The sequence below is a fragment of the Neopelma chrysocephalum genome, unplaced genomic scaffold (genome assembly GCF_003984885.1).
Source record: "Neopelma chrysocephalum unplaced genomic scaffold, ASM398488v2 Primary Assembly neopelma1_92, whole genome shotgun sequence".
In the NCBI taxonomy this organism is placed as follows: domain Eukaryota; kingdom Metazoa; phylum Chordata; class Aves; order Passeriformes; family Pipridae; genus Neopelma; species Neopelma chrysocephalum.
Window position 1 is genome coordinate 508,513 of NW_020897754.1, and position 23,988 is coordinate 532,500.

The following is a 23,988-nucleotide window of genomic DNA, read 5'->3' on the forward strand; positions in this document are numbered from 1 at the left end:
AACTTTGTGGTTATCCAGCTCTTGGGATGCCATCCAGGATGACTGTGGTTGCTTGCAACTCCTTTAGGCAATCTGTTGTGGAGAGGAGAAGGACTGCATTCCCAGCTCCTGGTCCAATGTCCCTAAAGTCAAAATCTTTTCCTGCTTCACGCAGTGATCAAAAGGGTATGTGAAAATCCTTCTTTTTCCCAAAGCCTGTTGCTGAGAACTAGAGCAAATGTAGCCCTCTGGGGGGTCTCTGCATGGCTTTTCAGGTGGGGAAAACAATTGTTGTGGATCAAACATTAACCTGGTATTCTTTTCCCTCTTAGGGAAGAAAAAAAGGTGACCATTGCTTTAAGGTTTTGCCTTAATTTCTTAGAGTAACATCAGTTCAGCATCTTCCTAATTTCTCATGCCTGAAAAATAATTACATGTCTTGCTCTCCAGAGTGAGGACCTGGGATTCCCAGACTGTGATATCTGCAAAGCCAATGTGAGCCCTTACACCTGGAAACAGCAGAATGATCCCAAGCCTTATAAGTCATCCTCAGCACTACAGAGTTTTTGATTCAATTTTACACTATTGAGCACCCTTAAGAGTTTGGAAGCAGATTTGCTCATCTAAAAACGTTGCAGGTGATCAGTGATCACTGTAACATCCCATCCCACAGAGCTCTCTCCTAGTTTGTTCCCTGTGGGACTGTATCTGATGCGCTCTGAGTGCTCTGTGGGAAACTGTCAGGCTCACTCCTAACTTAATGTCCTCCTTTGGAACCTGCCTGCTGCTCATTTTCTGTCACCAGGTGTTGCCTTTCAGGGCTGGGATTATAATTTATAGAGGAAATTCTTGAGACCCAAGTTGTTCCTCATTTCCACCAGGCCCAAACGGATCTGATGATTTTCTTTGCAAACTTCCAGTGATAAACATGACTCCTTTGGGAGCTTTCTCATAACTGCTCTGGCACATTTCCAGCCCTTCAACAGACCCAGAAACCAGGCAGCTGTTGCATGAGGGACAGGGTTAGCAAGTGATGGGGGAAATCCTCATTTGCTTCTCATAGATGGAGAGAAGTCCAGACTTTTACCCACTCCTTTCCTCTCAGTCCCAGGCATGGAGTAACTTAGACCTCTCAGTGCATGGTTTCTGTTTGGAAACTTTGTGGGCTTTTAAATTTGTTTTCAGTTTCCTGCGTCAAGGAAATTCCCTAAGAAAACATTTTAGAAAGTCTTTCAAACAATAGAAGTGAGTATTGAATTATTGCTTGGAGGGCTGCTACTGTGCCAGATTACCCAGGCAAGGTAGATCCAAATATACCAGATATCCTAAAAGAAGTCTGGGGGGAAGCTGTGATACAAGAAGTCATGTGTGTGACTCTTCTGGTAAGTCATGACAGTTGTTTAGCCCTATGAAATGTTTTAGAACTTAATTTTCTGAAGGAGGGTTAGCTTAGATTCATTAGGAACTGATTAGTTATGCAAATCAATGAAAGTAATGAAAGAATATGGCTGAAAATTTACAGTAATTGGCATAACTGCAATATTTGCTGCAGACTTTATTAAGTCTTCATTATTTATGAAGCTCTGCTTCAGTGAAAGATGTGGCTGATTAAGGCTAGAGCTGGTTCCAGATTGTTTGAATGGCAGAATAATTGCTAAAATTTGAAGTGTGTCAGCTGTGCCACTGGCAGGTGTGGGCATGGAGTAGCAGGACCTTTGGTGTGCAGGACTAACTCCACTGCATTTAGGACTGAAGGGCCTTGTAGGTTTAACTTGAATTCAAAAACTGAATTCTTACTGGCTTCACTGGGAGTTTAATCATTTGTTGGAAGTCTCTTATCTAGACCAGCAAAGATAAGAGTTTTTTCAAAGGGATCATGAATAAAATCCTCAAAAGCTGTGTGTCTGAGGCAACTTTTCATGGCTGTATGTAAGGAAGAAGTCCCAGAGACCTGTCAAACTATTACCCACTGCTGGCCTACAGCTCACTGTGTCCAGCTGGGCTGAAGGGTGGCTGAGGAAAATGAGGAAGAGTCGGTGTCAGTTTTAATTTTGTAGAGCAAAACTTTAGGAATGTATTGCTCTGTCTTCTCTAATCTCCATGTGGTACAATTCTAAAGGCAGAAATAGAGGCACCTGGGCTTGTGGGTGCTCTGCCTTCGGTGTTTCGGGCATGCTGGGGCATTATTTGGAGCCAGGAATAACTGGGGAGGGGATGAGAGGAAGGCAAGAGAGCAGACTTGTATAAGAGAACAGGATTTCTGTCGTTTTCTGCATCACTGGTGGGGGGTGTCTGGGAAACAAGTGCTGTGAAATTACCTTTATCCTTTCCTTCCCAACCACTTATGGAGGTTTGAAGCCTAGAGGAAAAGAAGAAGGAAAAGAGCATTGGATGCCTTGTTGCTCTTTTGGCAGCCAGTAGAGCTGACCAGCACTGAGAACAGGTTGCTGATGTGGACTTGGAGCAGAGGAGGAGTCTGAGACAGCAACCGTGACCCCACATAACAGCTCTTCCTCAGATGTGTGCCTACAGCAAAGTAGAAAAAGATACTTAATGATGCTCTTACTAATTAAAGTTATGATAGTCCTGGTGTACATGCAGTAATTTTGAAGTCCTGATTCCCCTTTGCAGGGTGCAAGCCTGGTGGCATTTTGGTTAATGAATTGTCTGGTCATAACTTCTTAAAACAGGCTGTAAGTAATGTGTGTGTGGAGCATGGCATGCAGGAATGTATTGCACAAGTAAAACGTGTCTTAAAGGCATCTTGTTGTTATTTTGGTTCTGCTGTTGAATTTGTTCCCATTATTTGGATAAAGTAGGATTTTTGTGTGTTGTCTGAGCATGATGACACTGTCTTGTGCTGCTGTTTATTTTAGCTTTGTTGATAAAGAACAGGCAACCTTCCTTTTTTACCTCTGCAATAAATAGGCCAAATTCACGTGTTGGAGTGACACGGAGTTGAGTTGGACTGTGCTTTTCCATAGGAAATGTGCTAATCAATGCAGAAAGGCATTTTGTTTCTTTGCCTTCCAAAAGAAAGCATGGCTTGTGCAGCATTTCATATGGTAAAAAAAATCACATGTAGCCACTTGTCTTCATGTCTGTGTGTGCTTAAACTTGCTGTGAACAACATAAGCAAATCAGGACCAAGCGCCAGCCAATCTATGTGGATTGATCTTTTTTTATTATTTATTTCTTTCCCCCCTTCCAGGCATGAATTCAATTCTCCATATGCATGTCTCAAGCAGTTTTTAGGTCAAAGTGTTTTTCCCTGTCTGTATAGGTAAAAAATTGCAAGGGCATGGGAATTTGCTTGTAGGGAGTCAGCTAGGAATTCCTGTTGTAGAGAGAAGGTCTCTCAGCTCATGCACCTGCTGCTTGTGCTGAGCTCCAAACACTATTTAGAAAGTAACAGCAGAGGGGGTGAAGTGCGTTCTTCCTCTCTCTGACTTTGCAGTGATTTGTGTTCCTCTCTGGATTGCAGTCATGCAATCTAAATCACAGAACTTCTGAGCCTGTCATGACTTTTGCCAGAAGATGGGCCGCAGAGCTGGGGAGCCATGATTATTTTCTAAGCTTTCTCTGCCTTTTGGCTGCAGTAAAGAGTAGTTAATGTAATTTTTAGATGAACTGAAGTGCTCTTGGAATTCATAGATTCATATCTATTTCACGGCCTTGAGTTTCTGCTGAAACACGGGTGACGTGTTTACTGGGAACGTGAGGATTCATTAGTGGGAAGTCTTGAACCCTGTGATTGCAGAGCATGGATGAACAGAGCTGCTGTGTGAATTGCCTGCAAATAAATTCCCCCAGTGCCATTCCTAGAGCATGCACTTGAGTCATTGTCTAAAAATGTAACATTGCTTCATTTTATTGGATAACTATGTAGGTCTAAAATGCGCTTATTTCTGACTTGCAGGTTGTTGTGGGAGATAAAGTTGTTCTCATGCCAGTCAATGCAGGGCAGCCTCTGCATGCCAGCAATATTGAGCTCCTGGATAACCCTGGCTGCAAAGAGGTGAGCTCACGGTAGGGAGGAGGGGTAACTGCTGGTCTGAGGTGTGTTATAGAAAGGCTGAGAGAACTGGGATTGTTCAGCCTGGAGAAGAGAAGGCTTTGGTGTGCCCTAATTGTGGCCTTCCAGGACCTGAAAGGAGCCCATAAGGAAGATGGAGAGAGACTATTTCTAAGGGTGACAGGACAACGGGCAATGGCTGCAAACTGACAGAGAGCAGGTTTAGATTGGATATTGGGGAAGAAATTCTTCCGTGTGAGGGTGGTGAGGCCCTGGCACAGGTTACCCAGAGAAGCTGTGGCTGCCCCTGGATCCCTGGAAGTGTCCAAGGCCAGGTTGGATGGGGCTGGGAGCAACCTGGTCTAGTGGAAGGTGTCCCTGCCCATGGCAGGGGGTTGGAACTGGATGATCTGTAATGTCCCTTCCAACCCAAGCATTTCTATCATTCCATTCTATTCTTTGCTGGTAGCCAGAACTCACCATGGGCCCACCGAGGGCTCTAAAACAGATTAAACGTTGCTTCCAGCCTGACCTCAAAAAAAACCAAGAGGAAATGTTCTTGGGGCAGTTGTGCCTGGCGCTGAAAGCTTTGTGAGGTTTGCTTGAGTATCTCAGACTCTCACTGAGGTAAGTCCTTGTCCAACATCTCTTCAGGATGTTTTTTGGAGGCTGTCAACAGACAGAGCAGCATTTTGTCCACTCAACCTTTTCCAGTATCAACCTCATTAACACTTGGGATCTTCAGGCCCCATGTTAGGAACTGTACAAATATGTAGCTAAGCCATGTCCTCTGCCATCCTAGATGTGGTGTGCTCTTTTAGAAAAATACAATGTCTCAAAAAGAAAAGGACACCCCCTAAGACTGTAATTGTTTTTCTTGTTGTTGTTTTCTTTTTTTTTTCTTTAAAGGTAAATGCTGTCAACTGTAACACAAGCTGGAAAATAACTTTGTTCATGAAATTCAGTAGTTATCGAGATGATGTCCTGAAAGGAGTAAGTCTGATTTTTAAGTTGTTTTTTGAATCTGAAAAATTGTACTGTATAAGACTGTAGAGAAATATTACATGGTGAATAAAAGAAGTGAGGACCTTGTGGAGCTTTTGAGGATCCCTCACTACTGCCCTTCAACAGGTAGAATGTTTTTCCTTTGTGTTTTTGTCTTACTACGTAAAATTTGGATTGTTCTGGCTTCCAGCCCCTTTCCCCTCCCGCAGAAACTGAGGAGCACAGAAACTGAGAAAAGATGAGGTTCAAGCTCAGGATGATGAGAGTACAGAATAGCTGTGACACTTCAGGTTATGCCAATATGTTAAAAGTGGTGTATCAGGCTTGCAGAAGGGAGTGAGGTATGAAAGGTGCCAGTAGCTGCAATAAGACAAAATAGCTTTAAATGCTGAGATATTGCCTAGTTTTATGCCTGCAGATCAATCTCTGAGGTAATTTACATTTCCATTTTAAAGATATATTTTATTTGTCTTCACATGCACCTTAATAAATCATTATCCACTGGTTACTTTTCAGTGGGTATCAACGTACCAGCAGTTTTTGAGGAGGAATTTGAAAGGGAAAATGGTGTATTTGTGTAGACCTATTAGGGGATAGTGTTTCAAGCCTTAGGAAGAGGCAGAAGGAAACAAAGATGATGCCAGCAGAAGAAAAAGAGAGGGGGAGCTGGTGCTGGTTGCAGAGTAGAAGAGTTGAGATATGATGTTAGAAAAATTTCTTCACTCCCCTTAAATAATAATAAGAGGGATTAAAAATAATAATTAAAAAAAAATCAATTTAGTAAGGTTAACTAGAATTAAAAACCACCTTTAGGTTAATTGTTGCCCACTCTTCATTGCTAGTACAGATGTAGAAAATGAGTCCAGCAGCTTTGCTTAGCACTTCATAATGTTTTGTTTTCATATGATTTCAGGGAGATGTTGTCAGGCTGTTCCATGCAGAGCAAGAGAAGTTTCTGACCTGTGATGAATATGAGAAGAAACAGCATATTTTCCTCCGTACTACATTACGTCAGTCAGCCACTTCTGCAACGAGTTCTAAAGCACTGTGGGAAATAGAGGTATTTCTTTTCTTCTTTTTATAAATATTTCAGGGCCTGAAGGCCAGGGTTCAGTGAAAAGACTTTGCCACAACATGAGTCATTCATAGCCTCTTGATATCATCATACACCTCCCTGTGACTATTATTATTTTAAGAAGCAGTTTGTGTGGGATGAACCCTGAAGAGATGCTTTATTGCAGTGCCTGGGTGGGGAGAGGAGGCTTCCTTACTCTATTTACCTGCACTAAAATGAGGAAAAGACAAATTCCAAATTCAGGCTTGACGTAAATGGTGTGATTTTATTGAAGCCAGTCAAATGATGCTCATCTATCCTGAGCTTTGAGTGTTTGCATTTAACCTCATGTGCAATATAGAAAATGGAAATTTTTGGCCAGCAGGAAGTCTCAGAATTGTCATTGATTCCATTCTTCTGCAACAGGACACATTTTAGAGTTAGCCTGAACAAAGGTGACGTTGTGAATGGGGGTGATTTTGAGAAGATAATGAACAAATATATATTTGTTCAACTGGGAAAGATTGGAAATTGTTTCAAATCCTTGTTATTACAGTAATGTAACTTCTATACCCAGAAGTTCTTATGTGATGAACATACTTTCTGCATATAAAAAACAGAGTCCTTAGGCAAATGGTTGGGTTTTGTCTGGGCTGCCTGGAACAGAGTGAATTGCACTTGTAGTTATTGGACATTACTCCTTAAAAGAAGCGGGCACTGCTGGGTTTGAAGAAGGCAAATGACCTACAGCTCAGTAGAGGGGAAAAAAGAAATAACCTGTGATATTTCAAATGATACGGGGATATTTTATCACTTGAATGAAAATTTTTCAGAAGCCCCTGGTATTGTCAAAAAAGAAGCTGGTATAATTGGGAAAGTAATTCAAGATGGTTTCAGTTTTGCTCTTAAGTAGTGCCTGGTAGTGTAGAGCAGCTACATTCTACTTTCTTAAGCTCCAGATTCACACCATGTCATTTTAAAGGAAAATCTGGCTCAAGGGGCTTGCAGGGAGTGGATTAATAAAAGCATGGAATGTAATAGGAGGAATATTTCCTGGCACCTGGCAAAAAATTAATGTAACTAGTTGTTACCTGTGGTGAGCTTAGTGTAAGCACAGAGTTCCTCTCTGTGGCAGATTGTTTGTAATGGTGTAGTTTACAGAATTTTATTTGGAATGAACTGTAAGAAAAGTCAGTGATCTAAATATGATCTTGAGGAGCATGATTAAAATCTGTACTTCTCATTTTAGGTTGTCCATCATGACCCTTGCCGGGGAGGGGCAGGACAGTGGAACAGCTTGTTTAGGTTTAAGCATTTGGCAACTGGGAACTACTTGGCTGCAGAGGTAAGGATGTCAATTAAACAAGTGTTTTTGCAACTTGGCTGGTTTATTATCTGGTTAAGGCAAAATAATATTGTGACTCCCCAGAAGAGCAGCTTAATGTCTTTTAAGACCCGTAATTGTCCTTAAAAATCAAATACGGCTTTTGACAAGCTGGAATAGAGCAGATAATACCAAGTTTATGAAATGGTACAGTCTTGGATTTTTTTCATGGTTGCAAGAAGCTGTGAACTTTTTAAGTCACATCTAATTCATATTAACACTGGTCTGTGTCCAAGTTATATCTGTGGAATGAAAAGCAGGTTGTTTTTTTCCCCACTAATTCAGTTAGGTCTGTGCAGGATTGCTTCTTTTCACTTATGCTTTGAAGTATGAGTGTGAGAATTTACTACAAGAGCCAGTTATAAATCACTGTATGTTAGGGAATCCCTGAAAAAAGACTGACTGAGTTGAGTTAGTGCAACTTCTGTATGCAGACAACTCCTTAGTATTCCCAGGGTGCTGCTTTCATTTTCCAGCTCCTGTCACAGCCTGCCCTGATTTGAGAATAAGAGCAAAGAGGAGCTATCAGACCTTTACTTATTTCTAATTATGTCAAAATCAGTGTCAAATCATAAACAGTGGACTGCTATTAATAGATAATTTTCAACAGGCAACCAGCACTCCCACCTAAGAGTGGGAGTGTTTTCCTTTCTGCTTATAGTGAGAGATGTTCCTAGTAGGAATATTTTACTCAGTCTAGCTAAGCTGATAGAGAGTCAGGAAAGGCATCAAATACTCTGGGCTTCCTTCTCCCACCACACCAGAATGATCTGGCTCTGGGATTTTCAGGAGAAAAATCTTCAGGTGAAGAGTTGTCGAACCCAACCTTTCTACCTTTCTGGAAAGAAAATCCCCATCGGGAAGACCTGTCATATGGAGAATACAATTGGTAGAGTGAGAGCTGGAGGAGCTTTTGGGTTGAACAGAGGTGCTATGCTGTGACTGGAGAGCAGCGTTAGTGACTGTATCTATGAAGTGTGAAATACCTGCTGGTGGAGATATTAAAAAGCACTGCTGTAATAAAAAGCTGTGAACTGTATTTTGCACAGTTCATATGTCAGGCACAACACACCAGCCAGCCAGACACGTCAGAGATTTATGAACAGGCAGGCAGACACCTCATGTGCGTGATCCAACTTTAAATCAATTGGGCAAAGCTTCCTGAGCCCTTATCTGTGCTCCTGCAGCACAGGGAGATTACTGATGGTATGGATTATCAACAGCGTCACACATTGCCATGACCTGATTTTGTTTAAGCTTCCATGATAAAGATATCTAGAGTGGAATAATAAGTACAAACACAGGGACGAAATTCCCAAATCTTTTAAGCAGTCTATTGTTGGCTAATGATTCTGTCACAGTTTGAGCTGTTGTAAATCAGGATTGATCACTGTTTATAACGGTCTTTTTCTTATTCCGTCCTCCCTTTAATCAACTTGATGTGTACCATGGAGACTTCTGCAGTGGAATCTACATTGGTCAAGCCTCAGACAACGAGCAGAAGTGTCCTTCACCTGGGTGTCTCTGCTCCTCCACAGCTGGGCTCATACCTTGTGTGAGCAGTGCTGTGCCTTCTCTTTTTCTCTGTGCCAGATGTAAACTGGTTCTTCTGGTTTGTGACCTGGTGGGTCACTGCTGAGCCATGTTGTGAAGGGATGCCACTGCAACTTGTTAAGGGCAAGGGATTATCTGGGGACTAAGAAAAATTGAAGATATTTGCCTGAGAGGATTTAGTAATTTAAAACTGATAAAGTTGTTTCAATACTGCAGTAAGTTAGAAAAAAAAGAAAAAGTGAAGCAATAGAGTTCTTCGGTAAACAAAACATATGGGTGAGTACTTGTAAACCCAATTCTTATAAACTTGAGAGAATGAAACCAGGATGTGTAAGTCCTAAATTCCACGTTCCTTAGAATTCCAATCAGCCACCCAACTTTTGTTACCTTTGACCTCTGATACCTCTGACTTCCGACACAGTCTCAAGCAGTAGAATTTCCTTTAATCCTCTTGGCATTATTTAGCCTAATTGTAATTACTGTGCTCTGAAGTTCTTTAAGATCTACTAATACCTTAAAGCAACCTTGATCCTTCTACCAGACTCTGGGCTGAAGGTGAGCCACCCTGAAAGCCCCACTGCTAAAGGAGTGGGAGACATTTGGTAACTGCACATACCGGCGTTATCACTGACATTGGGAACATTAAGCCACAGGCTCAGACATTCCTAAAAGATTGAAATAATAAAAAAGTGCAACCAAATACGCAGCTGAAAAATTGGAAAGAGAAACTGTCGTCTTTGGAGACAGTGGGAGTTCCTCTGTTAGTGTCAGAAGGGCTTGATTTCACCCAAAAGAGCTGAGCCAGATCTTTAGCAGGAGATTTAGACGCTAAGCCACCAGCTAAAATCCAGGCTGCTGACTTTTATTCTCATCTTCACAGAGTCAGCAATCTCTCAGAAAAAGTTCTGTGAAGATTCTTTTTTTTAGCCCTGGTTACAGCAAAATGACCCAAGTTATTTGCAATCTTGGTATTTATGAAGAGAGGCTGTAAGGTTATGTGAAAATTGAATGTTTCAAAGTAACAAAGGTTGTCTCAAAAGTCCTTCTGGTGCATGTTCCACATGTAGAATGTACCCAAATCTCTGTGTGTGTGGGAGTGAGCTGCAGTTTCTCGAACAGCCTTTGAGATGTTGCAGGTTGGGCCCACACAGCTGTGCCTTTCTCATGAACACACATAACCTTTTCAATATTCAAGATAAAAATCACTTTGAACTGAGTATCAGCTTATCCATTGTGCTGAAACCAAAACATGCACCTTTCATACTGTTCTCCATGTGTACAGCATCTCTAGTTCTGTGATTTCCAAACTAGATAATTTGTCTTGAGACTACTAACATTTGCTGTATGAGGCTGTTAAACAGAGATATGTGTGCCCATGCACACCCAAGAAATGCAGGATAAGTCTGCCATTTCAAGTTCAGCTTCTCAGGTGAGGTGAATGTGGCTAAAGTAATTATAAAATATATGTGCATGTATCAAATATTGCACTAGACAATAGATAACCACAGTAGGTTGCCTGTGAAACATTGTGAACATGGAAATAATCACAGTGCAGAATTTGCAAGGAAAAATCTGTGATAATTCTGTTTTACTTAGTAGAATAGATCAGAGTTGCCAGATACCTTGGCCAAGATATGGCAGTAAAGCTGGTGAGGTAATTGTCTTTAACACTAAATTAGCTGTACTATACTAAATAATTAAGATAATGCAGGTAAGAGGGCAGCCCTCAGTGTTTACATTTTGTGCTTCTGTAGAGTTGTGGCCATAAACAAGGGTTCAAGTTCTGTGGAAAACTCTGGCTTTCTTGGAGAGTTTGCTTTCCTCTTCCTATGAGAATGAAAAGGCAGGGTTTAAGCTGTAAAATGGATCAGCTCTGATCAGAGTTTTGTTTCTTTTGAAGGTAGGAATGGTTGAATCCAGTTGGCCTGGGCAGCACAGGGTTACATACATGAGGTGAAATAATAATTATGTGAATATTCTGAATTGAGCAGGAAATCCAGTCCAACTGCTGTCCCTGAGGTGGTGTTGGCAGGGACCTCCAGGGTGTGGGGAAAAGGGAATAGTCTGTGCTGGAATAGGGTCAGTGAGCTGAGGCACCAGGGGCACGAGTGGTTTAGGTGGGATAACAAGAACTGCTGAAGTTGTGGGACTGTCAGCTGGTTTTCCCTTGTTCTGGTCTAAACCACTTGCTGAGAACTCCTGGATCAATGGCCAGTAAAAGTTACTTATATTCCTCTTGTCTTTCTTGAATAAGTTCTTCCCATATTATCTCACTCTGCTTTTTGTCAAAATTGTACCAAACCACCCATTTCTTCTCGGAGAAGCTTATGTACATTATTCACCTCAGCCTAAGAATTGCTGTTAAACTTTGCTTTTAAATGCATTTCTGTTATGTCTCAGGATTAAGTCCATGGCAGGGGGTGTTGGAACTAGAGATCTTTAAGGTCCCTTTCAACCCAAACCATCCTGTGATTAAAAATATTAGCCTGCCATATATTGTTATAATAATTTATTTGTTCAGGCGGACAAAGCCATACTTTTTCCTAATAAATTTAATCCTGTTGTAAAAATCCCTTGATCTGGTTCATGGTGAAGATAGCTAAGTGCATGTTCAAGTTCATATTGATAGATAATAATCCTCTCCTGCCTTCTGAATAGGACATAGTAAAGAATGTCACAAGAATAGAAAACACAGCATTTAATAAGATTTTAAAAAGATTACATGTTTGGATGGGTAATAGTATCCTCGGCATTAGCTAAGATAAAAGAAATGTAAAATGGAAATTAGTTCTTGAACTCAAGGATATAAATCAGGATTAACACCTCTTGGAGCCCCGGAGAAACTTTCTCTGTAGATTTATGGCCTTTTCCTCCACCTCCTTAAATAGCTGTGGAAAATGGGAGTCCTGCATAGGATGTTTTATTCAGGCAGCTGAGACTGAATATTTTTGAAAACTGGGTATTGACAGAGATTATTTGTATTTAGGAAGCAAAAAAAAAGGAACCATTGTTATTTTTTGGGGTGGCATGGAAGCAAACCTTGGCAGAAGGATTTATTCACCCACTGGTCATGCAGCTCACGCAGAGGAGGAGAACACGGTGGCAGATGCTCTGTGGTTCCTGTTACCTTTAGAACACTGTGGCAGATAACTGAATCAAAATGGCCTTGTTTAATAGATGTGCAGGTACTTTTGCTCAAGGAGAAGAGTTTGCAAACCGGAGAAGGTACCAGGAGGTGGCAGCATCCACCAAGGCCTTCACACATTTAATCTGTTGGTACTGCGGGACCTCCTTACCTGGAGACCGCTTCAAAATCCCCCTTTGGAGCCAGTTTTCCCCGGTCTCTTCATTAAATGTTAATACAGCATTGAGATTAGTTTCTCTCTGTTGGGCTCAGTGATTAGAGAGGGTTTGCCAAGGTGAGGGGGTGAACCCGGCACCGTGAGCCTTATTTCTGTTTTTCACTGTCTCACAGGAGTGGGGTTTTGCTTAAAGCTCTATGAGTGAGGGATAATTTACAGCTATGCATGAAGAGATGGAAGAGATCCAGAGACTAGAGGAGGAGGATGGATTACTGATTTACAGAGCCAGTCTGACCTGTTCCACAGACTTGGATGTGGCTTTTTAAAGTGGCAGAGTTAAAAGCTGTCCAGAGCTAGATTTTTCCAAGGTTTTTAAGAATCTTGAGAATGCAGCTAAATTTCTTGACCTGACTTGCCTTGACTTTGGTGGAAGTTAAGAACAGCATTTGCATCTGTCAGTGTGCAAACACCTCTATAAATCTGGATCTTGGAGAAAGGAGTTTTTTCTTCCCTCGGCCAGCTAGACCTGAGACTGTTCGGCAATACTTTTTCAGTCCTGCCTAACTTGGCTGCGTTTGGGCTGTGTTTGTTTACATACAGGCTTTAGGAGGAAGGAAGTGCAAAGCCATTAACACAGCATTTATTGTCATCTCGTCATTGTAAGGACAACTTCTGTTATTACAAATGCAACATCTTCTGGTATTGCATTTTGATGTGTCTGAAACCAGCAAATGCATTATTTTATTTTTCATTTATTATTTCAAGACTACTTGAGAGGCTTTTATTCAGTTATATTTGTACCTCTTTATTTGTGATGCTTAATGGAGGTTTACAAGTCTCCCCTCATTTGCTTTTTATTGTTGGTGGGGTTTTGTGTGCATGTGGGTTTTGTTTGTTTTTTTTAACAGTAGAAATACCAACCATGTCTAATTCAATCACCCTTAGATATTTTTGTGAGCACCACTGAAAGGCATGTGGGATATTAACATTTAGAACATAACTCTCAGAGAGATGAGGATGCTTTTTCATCTAGCACAGGTTGGTGTGGAGCTGCTGAAGCTCAGACTGAGGTTGTGGCCCAGCATTCAGGTTGGACTAAAGGATTTTTAAACTCCCCTCAGATGATGATTATCAGGAACCCTGTGGCAGGTTTGAATGGAGTTTATGAAGGTAAAGTCATAGCCAGTCTTTCTGGCAAGTTAACAAGATGGCAAAAGTCCTTTCAATGCCACTGAAGTCTTTGAAATTGCGCAAAAGTCCTTTGCATTTATCGAAAGCTAATCAGTATGACATTAACAAAGAACAAAGCAAGCCTAATGAAGATGAAAGATTTGAAAAGTGGATTATTTTTCTTTTGTGCTGACTTTTTTTCCCTGAAACACTTATCCTTGTTGACTGAGTAACAGGCTGATTATCAAATGAAATGGAAACTATTTACGTGTATTGAATTAGATCCTTTCATTCTTTGTCCGAGTTTCCTTCATAAATGCAGGTTTTAACCAAGTCATTAAAATGCTCATTTAGCTGAAATTTGGCAATCTAATTCCTTCCCTGACAAGATGCTTTAAATACCCTTTACCTAGTCAACAAAATTTGATTAAAACCAGCATGGGTGTTTCTTTCCTCAAACTCCTTTCTCTCCCTCTTAATTGAGTGTCCAAAAATACCCTGTTTGGGTACTTTCCATGCATTTCTCCAAGAAAGCAGCATTCAATATAAATGTGAAATTTCAAGCTGTTTGTCCACAGCTGCTGGACTGCAAAGCATATCTTTTACCTGAAAATGCAAAAGTAAAGATTAAAGCTAGGAATAACCTGTTAGCAAGAGTTGTTTTGCACAATAGTAGAACATCAAGAAATTATGTTCAGTTGAGTCTTATGGATTGAAAACTTTAAAGATATGACTTTGACTGACTTCAGTGTGTAAAATTTTACACTGTGTAAAAACTGTGATGTCTTCCATGGTGCTATGATGGGAAAGAAAAGTTGATAGGGTAGACCCATTTTCTGGAGTTTGGGAGATTCTGTGTAGGCTGGAGGATATGTAGAGTTTAGTCTGGTTCATATGTGCAAGGAATTGGAAAAGATGAAGTGTCTGTGGTGTCATAAATCATTGTCACTGGAGCTGTGAGAGCTGATTATCTTAGTCTTGATGTTGGACAGAGTCCAGAGGAGGTACTAAGATGATCAGAGGGATGGAGCAGCTCTACTGTGAGGAAAGGCTGAGAGAACTGGGATTGTTCAACCTGGAGAAGAGAAGCTTTGGGGTGACCTAATTGTGGCCTTCCAGGACCTGAAAGGAGCCCACAAGGAAGATGGAGAGAGACTATTTCCAAGAGCCTGGAGTGACAGGACAAGGGGAAATGGCTTCAAACTGACAGAGAGCAGGTTTAGATTGGATATTAGGAAGAAATTCTTCCGTGTGAGGGTGGTGAGGCCCTGGCACAGGTTGCCCAGAGAAGCTGTGGCTGCCCCTGGATCCCTGGAAGTGTCCAAGGCCAGGTTGGATGGGGCTCTGAGCAACCTGGGATAGTGGAAGGTGTCCTTGTCCATGGCAGGGGGTTGGAACTGGATGATCTTTAATGTCCCTTCCAACCCAAACCATTCCACGATAACATGACATGAGTTTCAGGGTCTTTGATATTGTTTACTTTTTAGCCATGAGGAGGCTGAACTCTCATTTTGTGGTACCTTTTTCTCTCCCATCCATGGAAAGGTAAAACATGGCTGTGCCTAAGTTTGTTGAAAAACAAGCAGTGGATTATTAGGATTTCTGGATTATTCTGCATTGAAAAAGAAACTGTTGAAGATATACTCTAAAAAGATCTATACTCTAAAAAAATAACACGTAATCAAGCTGTTACAATAATGATTTGTACAATCACACTTGCTTAAGCTCTGCAGTTTGCAATGCATCATGTTCTTACTGAATATTGACTGCAGGCACCTTCCAGTGGCATTTTGCAGAAATATTCAGTACTGTATTTCAGCTACACTTCCGTAAATTGCAACTTCAACACACCCAATGACACAAAAAAAGCTTGAAGACTGTTGAGCTTTAATGAGGCCTATTTTAGCACAGTATTCTTACTTTCTAAACACCTGCAAAAAATTTTTACTTGATCTCATTAGCAGTGAGGGAAAAAAATATTAATGTTGTTATTTTCAAGGATTCTTTGTTTTGGAGGCTTATTGAAGAACATGGGAGTGATCTTACATAAATCAGAAAAAGCAGTAGATTTTGGAGTGTTAAGACTGTCACTGTGTCCTTAGGTCATTGTGTACTTTGATATTGAGAAGGACTCAGAACAAGTGTAATATGACATGCAACACCACATGATTTATGCTCCCTCTACCTGGAGAATATAGGATGGGATAACAGCTAATAGTCTGATTTTTTTTTTTCAGAAATCCTCAGCACCAACAACCTCAACTGAAAGGAAAATAAAGGTGGCAGCTGCCAAGCACAGCTGAAAATGGGGCCGTGAATGTCAGCCCTAAAACTGTGTTTTGTCGTGTTTATGGTTTAATGTCAGGATCTCAAAACTTCCTCTGAATAGCACATTTTTAGTTTTATTATTTGTGTAACAGTGGGGCAGGAAAAACCATCATAAAAGACGTACTTGATTTTTTTCATTAGAGCCTTCTGTCTCCCTCACCCTCAGTCCACAGGTGAACTATTTTGGAGGTTTGAGGGCAATCTGTTCAGTGATTTTTAAAGTAGGCAAGAAGTGTTGTGGGAGGGAGATTTTCCTAGCTTCTCTTGTTGTGGCTGTATTTTGTAAAAAAAATCATCATTATGTTGAAAGCAAGCAGCTGAAAGATAGAATTCAGGACCTAATTCATACTGGGTAGACAACTCGAGCCCTTCAGTGAAACCCTGTAGGTTTATTGTGTTTCAAAATCAAATCTTCAGTGCACAGTTCTGTGCTGAGTCTGGTGACAGACCCGAGGTGACCCAGACTTTGTCTCACTTGCTTACAACCAGCAGAATCTGAAGATAGGGTAAAATTTAGCCTTTCTGTACCTTCTTTGCTCCTGTGCTGAAAGGCCTCAGAGTGTGGCCTTTCCATTACCTGATAATTTTCTCTGGTCTTGGTGGAGAACCAAAGGTAGAGAGCTGAGCTTGGCTGTCCAAATGGGCAATTTTGAATTATTTTAAGGTGTCAGGTAGTGCTGCAAGAAGTGTGAGAACTTAGGAAGGAACCAAAACTGTATGGAAACAGTTACATATATGACTTCTACTTGCACGTTGTTGGACACTCATCTCCCATTCCTGTTGTAGGGCAGAAGCAGGTGGGAGTCGGAGCGAGGAGAGTGTGTGAGATTGTCATGGAAAAGCAAAATGCAAGTTTTGGGATAGGTGTCAAGGCAGGGTGGAAAGCAGGCTTTCTTATATGATTGTAACACAGTGGCTAATGCAAATACTGAAATGAAGGCAGAATAAGCCTTTGGTCATTTCTGTGTTGTCTCATCAAGTTGTGACACAGAGGGAAGGGATTTCCGGCAGTTTTAAAAGTATCTTAAAGTTTTCCACCTTTCTTCAGGTTCATGATATGGTGGGCAGCTGGCTTTTTTTTGGGGGGAGGGGACTGGGTGAAGGGGTATAAATGATAATGGCTAATTAAAACTTTATAAACTTAGCAAAAACTCTTCACAAAAGTTGTCTGTGTAATGTTAGATGTATGATAATATGATATTGAAAAGTTTTACTGGGATTCATTAATTTTGCCCTGTGCAATTCACTTCTGGCTCTTCCAGACTGGTAATGCCAAATTCAAGCCAAGAAAATGACTGTACTTATGTGTAAGATGTATACACACTGTGATTGCTTAAGAACTAAATTGCCTTATATAACTTATAACTTCAGCATTTTCAGTGCTTTGATGGCATATCCTATGTCAGGGAATATTGGTAAATATTGAGGCAAAATTGTTTCTTTATGTAAGTCAAATCTTGAAAGGTTTCATGTGCAGCCAGCGAGTGGGTGTGTATGTTTTTATTTATTTGAGAGTGTGTCTGCCTACATAATCACTCATCTTAGAGTCTACATATTTCTCTTGTCAAAAGTAGTATCATATTAAAGGCTGTTAAATACTTTATAGTGTCTTTCATCCAAGCTTCTCATATTGCTTTAGCTATTAATTAATGCTTGATAGTCCTGGTATGAGATAGAAAATATTATCCCCGTTACCAATGGTTAAGCAGAACCACAATGCAATGAAACATTTGTCTATAGTGGCACTGCCATCCCTGTTTCAAAGCTGGGTTAATTCTGAGCTCACTGTCTTCCTGTAAAATCTCAGTAGACATCAAGAGTGTTAATTTTTTATCTCAACGTATCTGCTCCAGGTCAGTCCTGGAAGCGATTGCGTGTGGAAGTGTGTGGGTGACCAACTTGCAGTGTTTAGAATAGTAACTATCTGTGCTTTCTTCATCATCCTTTTTGGTTTTGGTTATTTGAGATTCCTCTTGAGTTAAGCTTGGTTGCACTTTTTTGAGGTGAGGACAGAGCCAGCTAAGTCAGAAATTGAGTTGGTAATTCTTATACTCTCATTCTCGTGCTGCTTCTAAACACTCCACTGTCCTTTTGCAGCGTGGATTCATCACACAGAACTGAACCAAACCCTCTCCCCCAGTTATGAAATGTCAAAAGGCTACCAAGATATAGTAGATAGGTACCACAAAATGAGAGTTCAGCTTCCTCATGGCTGAAAATTGACTTCTTTTCTTTTCCAGCTTAACCCACGCTATCCAGAAGTTAATAATGAAGGAAAAGCTTTGGTAAGTGGAATTTATGTTCATATAACCTGGGAAATGCTGTACCCTTAACCCAGTACAACCTGACATGTGGAAGCCCTTCATAGCTTTCTTTTTATTTACATTTTATGGCTGCTGGGACATCTTTGCAAGGATCTAAACTGTCTTTGCTGCAGCATGGATGGGTTTGGAGGAGGCAACAGCCTTTGCCTGTACAACATCAAGAGCATGTTAGGCTAATTGTAACTAACAGGGCAAGGCCAGACATGTGGTTTATAACCTGTGAAGGAAGTGGAGTTTAGACCTTGGGGGAATGTTATTGTTACTAAGACAACAAGTATTCCAAAAAGAGTCATTCCTCCATCAAATTCCCTAGACTGCCTTGAAAACACTGAGATCTTCTTTGAAAAATTTCAGTTTAATTTCTTTCTGCCTGCCTTCTGGCTCTTGTTCTTTAAGAGGATGCATTTTAAAGTTTTTCTCTGCACGGGGGAAGAATTTTTTAGTTTTCATGAAATGAAACCCAAGGTTCTTACATAATCCCGTGCCTTGAGGACTGCAATTTTAATAAAAATTGAGACTTTTTTGGGAGTTGACAACATTAATTTTCTATCTTCAGTGGTATTTGGTAATAGAGGTAATATAGCAATAAAAGCTAAGCTGTCTAGAGAAATGAGACTTCTCCCTTCCAAAAGTACAGAAGTTCCACAAGTTGTTTCTCTTTTGTATTGGAATGACACTTGAGGCCTTTGGAGCTTTGTAACCATTTTAATTCATCTAAATAGTTAAATATTCCCTGGACTGGGTAATGAAGAAGGCCCAAGAGTAATCTGAGCATGAATGTTAAAGATGACTTCTCTAACACTTGGGTTTATCCTTCCTGGGTATTGGTTTCAGCTAGAACCCCAGGCCAGATAAATCATGTTAGAGAAATAAGTCCAATAAAAAATTAATCAAAGCTGATTGATGATCAAAAGTGATGTCTCTGTGGAAATTTTAACTTACGCGCTCAGCACTTTCTCGTGAAAGATGTTTTGCGAAAGAACTTCTAACAATTTTTGGTAACACCTCCATGTAAATCCAAGCCTAGAGGCATTTGTAGCATAGTAGGAATCCCTTTGGATCGTTCACCCCTTTGTAGTCTTGTTGGAAATGCCATGAGTCAGCAATGGCTATTTTAAGCCTTTATTCTGGCCTTCAGCAACCGAGTACAGAAGCTTCAGATCTCTGTGCAGGAATCTCTTTTGGTATAATGACAGTGTTTTGAATTGTCCCTCAAAAGTACAAGAATCTTATAATATTTGGGGTTCTTTAAGGGTCAGCTATGTCAGTCTTGCATCCAATAGCACATAACCTGGAGCACACATACTTTCCTTGCTTTGTGGTTATCATCTGGTGTTTCCTCTGCCTGGTGACTGACTGACTGCTTCACTGCGAAGTCATCTTCTTTTTCAGGTTCTGAAGCAATACTTTGAAATACTGCCCGTGAAGTAAATCTGCTCTAGAGGGGAGGTGGAAGTGGCCCTACCCCAGCAAAATCTGAAGTCTGGGTAGCAGGGAAATGGGAAGTGAATACTTGAATCCTTATAACTGAAGGGTTGAACTTGTAGCCTGTGCCCTGGGGGCCAAGAAGGCCAGTGGGATCCTGGGGAGCACTGGGAAAAGCATTGCCAGCAGGTCAAGGGGGGCGATCCTGCCCCTCTGCTCAGCCCTGTGAGGCACATCTGGAGTGCTGTGTCCAGTCCTGGACTCCTCAGGACAGGGGGGACATGGAGCTCCTGGAGCGGGTCCAGCGGAGGCTGCAGAGATGATTCAGGGACTGGAGCATCTCCCTAAGGAGGAAAGGCTGAGGGAGCTGGGGCTGTTCAACCTTCAGAGGAGACACTGAGAGGGGACCTCATCCATGTGTGTCAGTGTGTGCAGGGAGAGGACAGAGGATGGACCAGGCTCTTCTCAGGGGTGCCCAGCAATGGGACAAGAGGCAGGAACTGATGCCCAGGAAGTTCCAGCTGGACACAAGGAAGAACTTCTTTGCTGTGCAGTGACCTAGCACTGAACAGATTGCCCAGAGAGGGTGTGGAATCTCCTCACTGGAGATATTCTAGAGCTGTCTGGATGCAACCCTGTGCCATGTGCTCTGGGATGACCCTGCTGGAGCAGGGCGGTGGCATCAAATGCCTCAGTGTTGGTCCCTTCCAGCAGTGACTGACTCTGTGTTTTTCTTTTCTCTGCCAGTCTGGTACCACCTCCATATCTGTTGTCTGGGTTTTAAAGGCAGCACAGCCATCTGTGCCAACTCTTAACTCCTAAAGGTGTGACAGGGCTTCTTGTGCATGTTCCCTGCCTGGTTTACAAGTCCTGGTCACAGTTGCTCAGGAAACTGAATTTTCGGAAGCAGCAACAGAGAAGGAATTTCCGTGGTACAGTAGTGGGCACAGACACGTGGGTTCTCTCTAAGTGCATCTTTTCTGCCTTGCCTTATGTGACCCAAAAGTCTGAAAAGGTTTTGGCTCCAGAGATCATAAATATTACTGGAAACTGTTAGGACTTCTGTTCCCAAGCGTTAAAGGTATGTTTGGACTGCAGTTCATTGCTCATTTATGAGCTGCTTCTTGACAATCCAGCCAAATTGTCTTGTGAAGCACTGCTTTTATTTCTGGTAAAATTTGGCCTTACAATGAGATGATTAATATTCTTACATCTAAGCTCCAGAAGATTATTTTTCTTTTTTAGATGGGAAGATCTTCTGTGATTCAAGGGTCTTACAAAAAAAAAAGCTGCTTCATCTCTTGAAGTCTAGGAGTTTGCAGTATATCGTGCATCAAAATATGGTGTTCTGTGTTACAACTCCCACTAAATCCAAAATTGGTGTGTTTTGTGCTGCAAAGTAGGCTGTTATTTCTAAGGATAGAAATGTACAGCATCCAGAAGAATGCTCCAAACATTGGGGAAATGTCAAGAACAGCTGGAAACCTGTCATTTGTTAGTGCCTTTGCATTAAGGCCTGTCTTTGCCTTAACTCCATTTGTCCTCATTTTCTGGAGAGTGCTAATTCTAACCAGTTCCAAATTGCCTTTTATTGTTGAGATTTTTCTTAGAATTGAGACTGGTATGTGTTTCCTTTTCTTGTAAAGAAGTTGGGCAGTTCTACCATGGACTTCCAGGTGCAGTTTAATGTATCTCCTTTGACTTCTGTTTATCTGTCTTTATGAATTCCAGACATTCTGCAATTCTAACTTTTTTCCTTGCTGCCAACCTAAGAGATTTTTTTTTTTGGATAAGCTATGGAAATTATTTTTTTTTAAATTTTATTTTACCTTCCAGAACTAAGTTTGTTAAATTATAATTTTATAATATGGGACATGGGTGATGCAGTTTAAACAAGAATAGAGTTGGGGGATTTATTGGGGTTTTTTAAAGGATTAACCTGGCAATAACAACCTAAAAAACATTGAAAAGAAAAGAATAATCATCAGCTTTAAAATGTCAGCATCTCTCTGCTTATATAAAGCCAGCAGTCAGACCACTGGAGAGGCTGGGGAGAAGGGGAGACACGGCTGCTGGCACATTATTATTATTCCGCTGTTGCACACAGGTCTGAATCAGCTCTGGAAATGCATACATTGTTTCTTACAGAATGTCTCTGGCTCCTAACAACAGGATTGCAACGTGATGTCTCTGCTAAAAATGCGATGACTCACAAATGAGTCAACAGTGAAGGTGTTCCAGGAGGCTACTGCTGTGCTGTGCCGTCTGCCAGGGCTCTGGAACGTGCAGGAGCAGGGCTGGCCATTCATTTACTCCATTATCTTTCCATATAGAATTTTTTAAATAATCTAACCTGGGCAGTTCTGCTCACATTACAGCTCTGGGAAAATGCCTGTTTTCTGAGAGCCTCCTAAACTGGGTTAACATATTGAGATACCACATTGTACTGGGTTTAACAGGCATTTTCAGAACTCTGGCTGCTATTAAATTTAATTTCTGCTGAAATCTGTAGTGCAGCTTAATGTATTCATTCAGGAGCAGGGCATTAACCTTGTCTGTCTCTATGCCACCAGAGGAGTCTTCACCTATTGGAATTGTAGATTGGGTTTCTAAAAGAAAAGGTATTTCAGGTCTGTCATGGTTTTGTATTGCTTTTTGCAGTTGAAATGAAGGCCCCTCTGTAAGGAAAACCCCCTGTAAATCTCCTAAATTTTAGGTATGATGCCCCACTGAGATGAATAATGAAGGTTTAGGGTAAGTCACAATTACTAGCAAGTTCTGTTAAGAGCTGTGAAAAAGGTTTGTCTGCTGGGCTGCAAGTCTCAAAAAAGACAAATCTCCTTACATGTTTTCCCTTCATCCTTGTGAGTGATTTAACCAGCACAACAAGAGTGAGGTGATTCCACCTTCTTCACCTTGGATATGGATCTGATTTGACTTGGGACAGCCCATCACTAGTTTGTGATTAGTTTGGGACAATCAAAACTTTACTTGTTTTCTCTCAGTGAATTTACTATTTGTTATTATTTCAGCCCACCCATTTCCTACTGTTTTACCCACAGTTCTTGCACCTCCTCTCCATACTCCTAGCATGTAATTTACCTGGCTCTTTGTTTTCCTATAAAGTCTTGGAAGTGCTTTCCTCGGCTGTCACTGACCACATCTCCAACATCTCTGAAACTGTTCCATTGGCTTCCTCTTTGTACTGCTTTAAGTTAAATTTTCTTCTCTCTACCTACATTTGATTTGCTTTGCAATTCTTTTCGTCCTTTCTCTCAACTGAATCCAGTTTTTCTGGCTGCATCTGCTCATATACCAGTTTTTTACCTGAGCAAATGTCATGTTGTTTTCATCTGGTGAGGAATGCAGTGCTTCTCCTGAGCTCATCATCTTGTCTAATTAATTTAAAATAGCCTAATACTTTCACTTCTTCTCACATCCTCACACAGACTCATCTGCTGATTCAATAATGGCTGGGTTTAAGTGCAGATTCTGATGACTGCTTACTAAATTTAATTTATCATGAGAAGCTTTCTGTGTGCAAGTGCCTGTGCATTCTCCCTCTCCCACACACAGGCGTGTGCACATGGACTGAGACATAAATTGAGACACGAATACAAATCCCTGCATGTTCATATGTAATGACAGTACTGCTGTCTCTCATGTGCTCCGTGGATGCAACTTGTTTTCAGAGCTGCCAAGTTGAGGGACACATGGAGTTTTTTTCCATGATTAATGCTTAATGCCCCTAATCCAGGTTGAGCTGTGAGGTTCAGATCCTAAAATAATGTAATAAGGTGAGTTCTGAGGTTTGTGGTGGAGTTCAGTCTGGAGCACAGCTCTTGTGCAGGGCTGGTTTTGCTCAGCTAAGGTTGGCATTGCTACCAGCAGTTTGCAGACACTGTCTTGCCCACTGTTGAAGTGGACTTTCTTTTTAGACCAAAAACCAGACCTTGCTCCTATGCCAGGTTTGATTTGACAGCTGTTAAGCCTGGTTGGTGGAGTTTAGGCCTGATGAGCCAATTCCGTTGCTCAACTGGATCTATTCAGTTGTTGGGGAGACTAGTGGGTGGTTAGTCAGCCCCAAACTGCAGGGTGAACATCACTCCTGTCAGTGTCGTGGTTTAACCCCCTCTGCCAACAAAAAAACCCCCAAAACCCTAAAAAATCCCCAAATCAAAAAAATCCCCATACAATTTTGAAGTGTGCTGCCTTTTTGTATACCAGTCATTTCAGTTTGGAAATTATAGTGGAGTGGGTAGTTTCTGGGAAAACAGAATGTAAGTTATGGGAAATACCAAAAAGTCTGGATGCTGTTCTAAACTATCCTGTGCTACTCACCCCTTTACAGACCTCTTGAACTTTAAGCTGGTTTTCAAGTTTTCTGTTTTGTTTGGAAATGTCGGAAGTAGTTTTCATTTAACATTAGACTTTCACATGTATTAAGC

The 23,988-nt window shown here is 41.2% G+C and overlaps 1 protein-coding gene across 2 annotated transcripts in view; it reads left to right on the forward strand.

Moving 5' to 3' along the window:
• ITPR2 (inositol 1,4,5-trisphosphate receptor type 2) overlaps positions 1–23,988 on the forward strand; it is a 237,783-nt gene that overhangs the window by 37,885 nt on the left and 175,910 nt on the right. Inside the window, exons 2-7 of one of the 2 annotated variants that reach the window (XM_027693538.1) lie at positions 2,611–2,672; positions 3,899–3,997; positions 4,904–4,987; positions 5,913–6,059; positions 7,303–7,398; positions 18,032–18,076. In XM_027693538.1, coding sequence (XP_027549339.1) covers positions 3,926–3,997; positions 4,904–4,987; positions 5,913–6,059; positions 7,303–7,398; positions 18,032–18,076 — 444 coding nt within the window. In that variant the 5' untranslated portion in view covers positions 2,611–2,672; positions 3,899–3,925. The remainder of the gene's footprint in view (positions 1–2,610; positions 2,673–3,898; positions 3,998–4,903; positions 4,988–5,912; positions 6,060–7,302; positions 7,399–18,031; positions 18,077–23,988) is intronic. The other variant, XM_027693537.1, reaches the window with a different exon arrangement.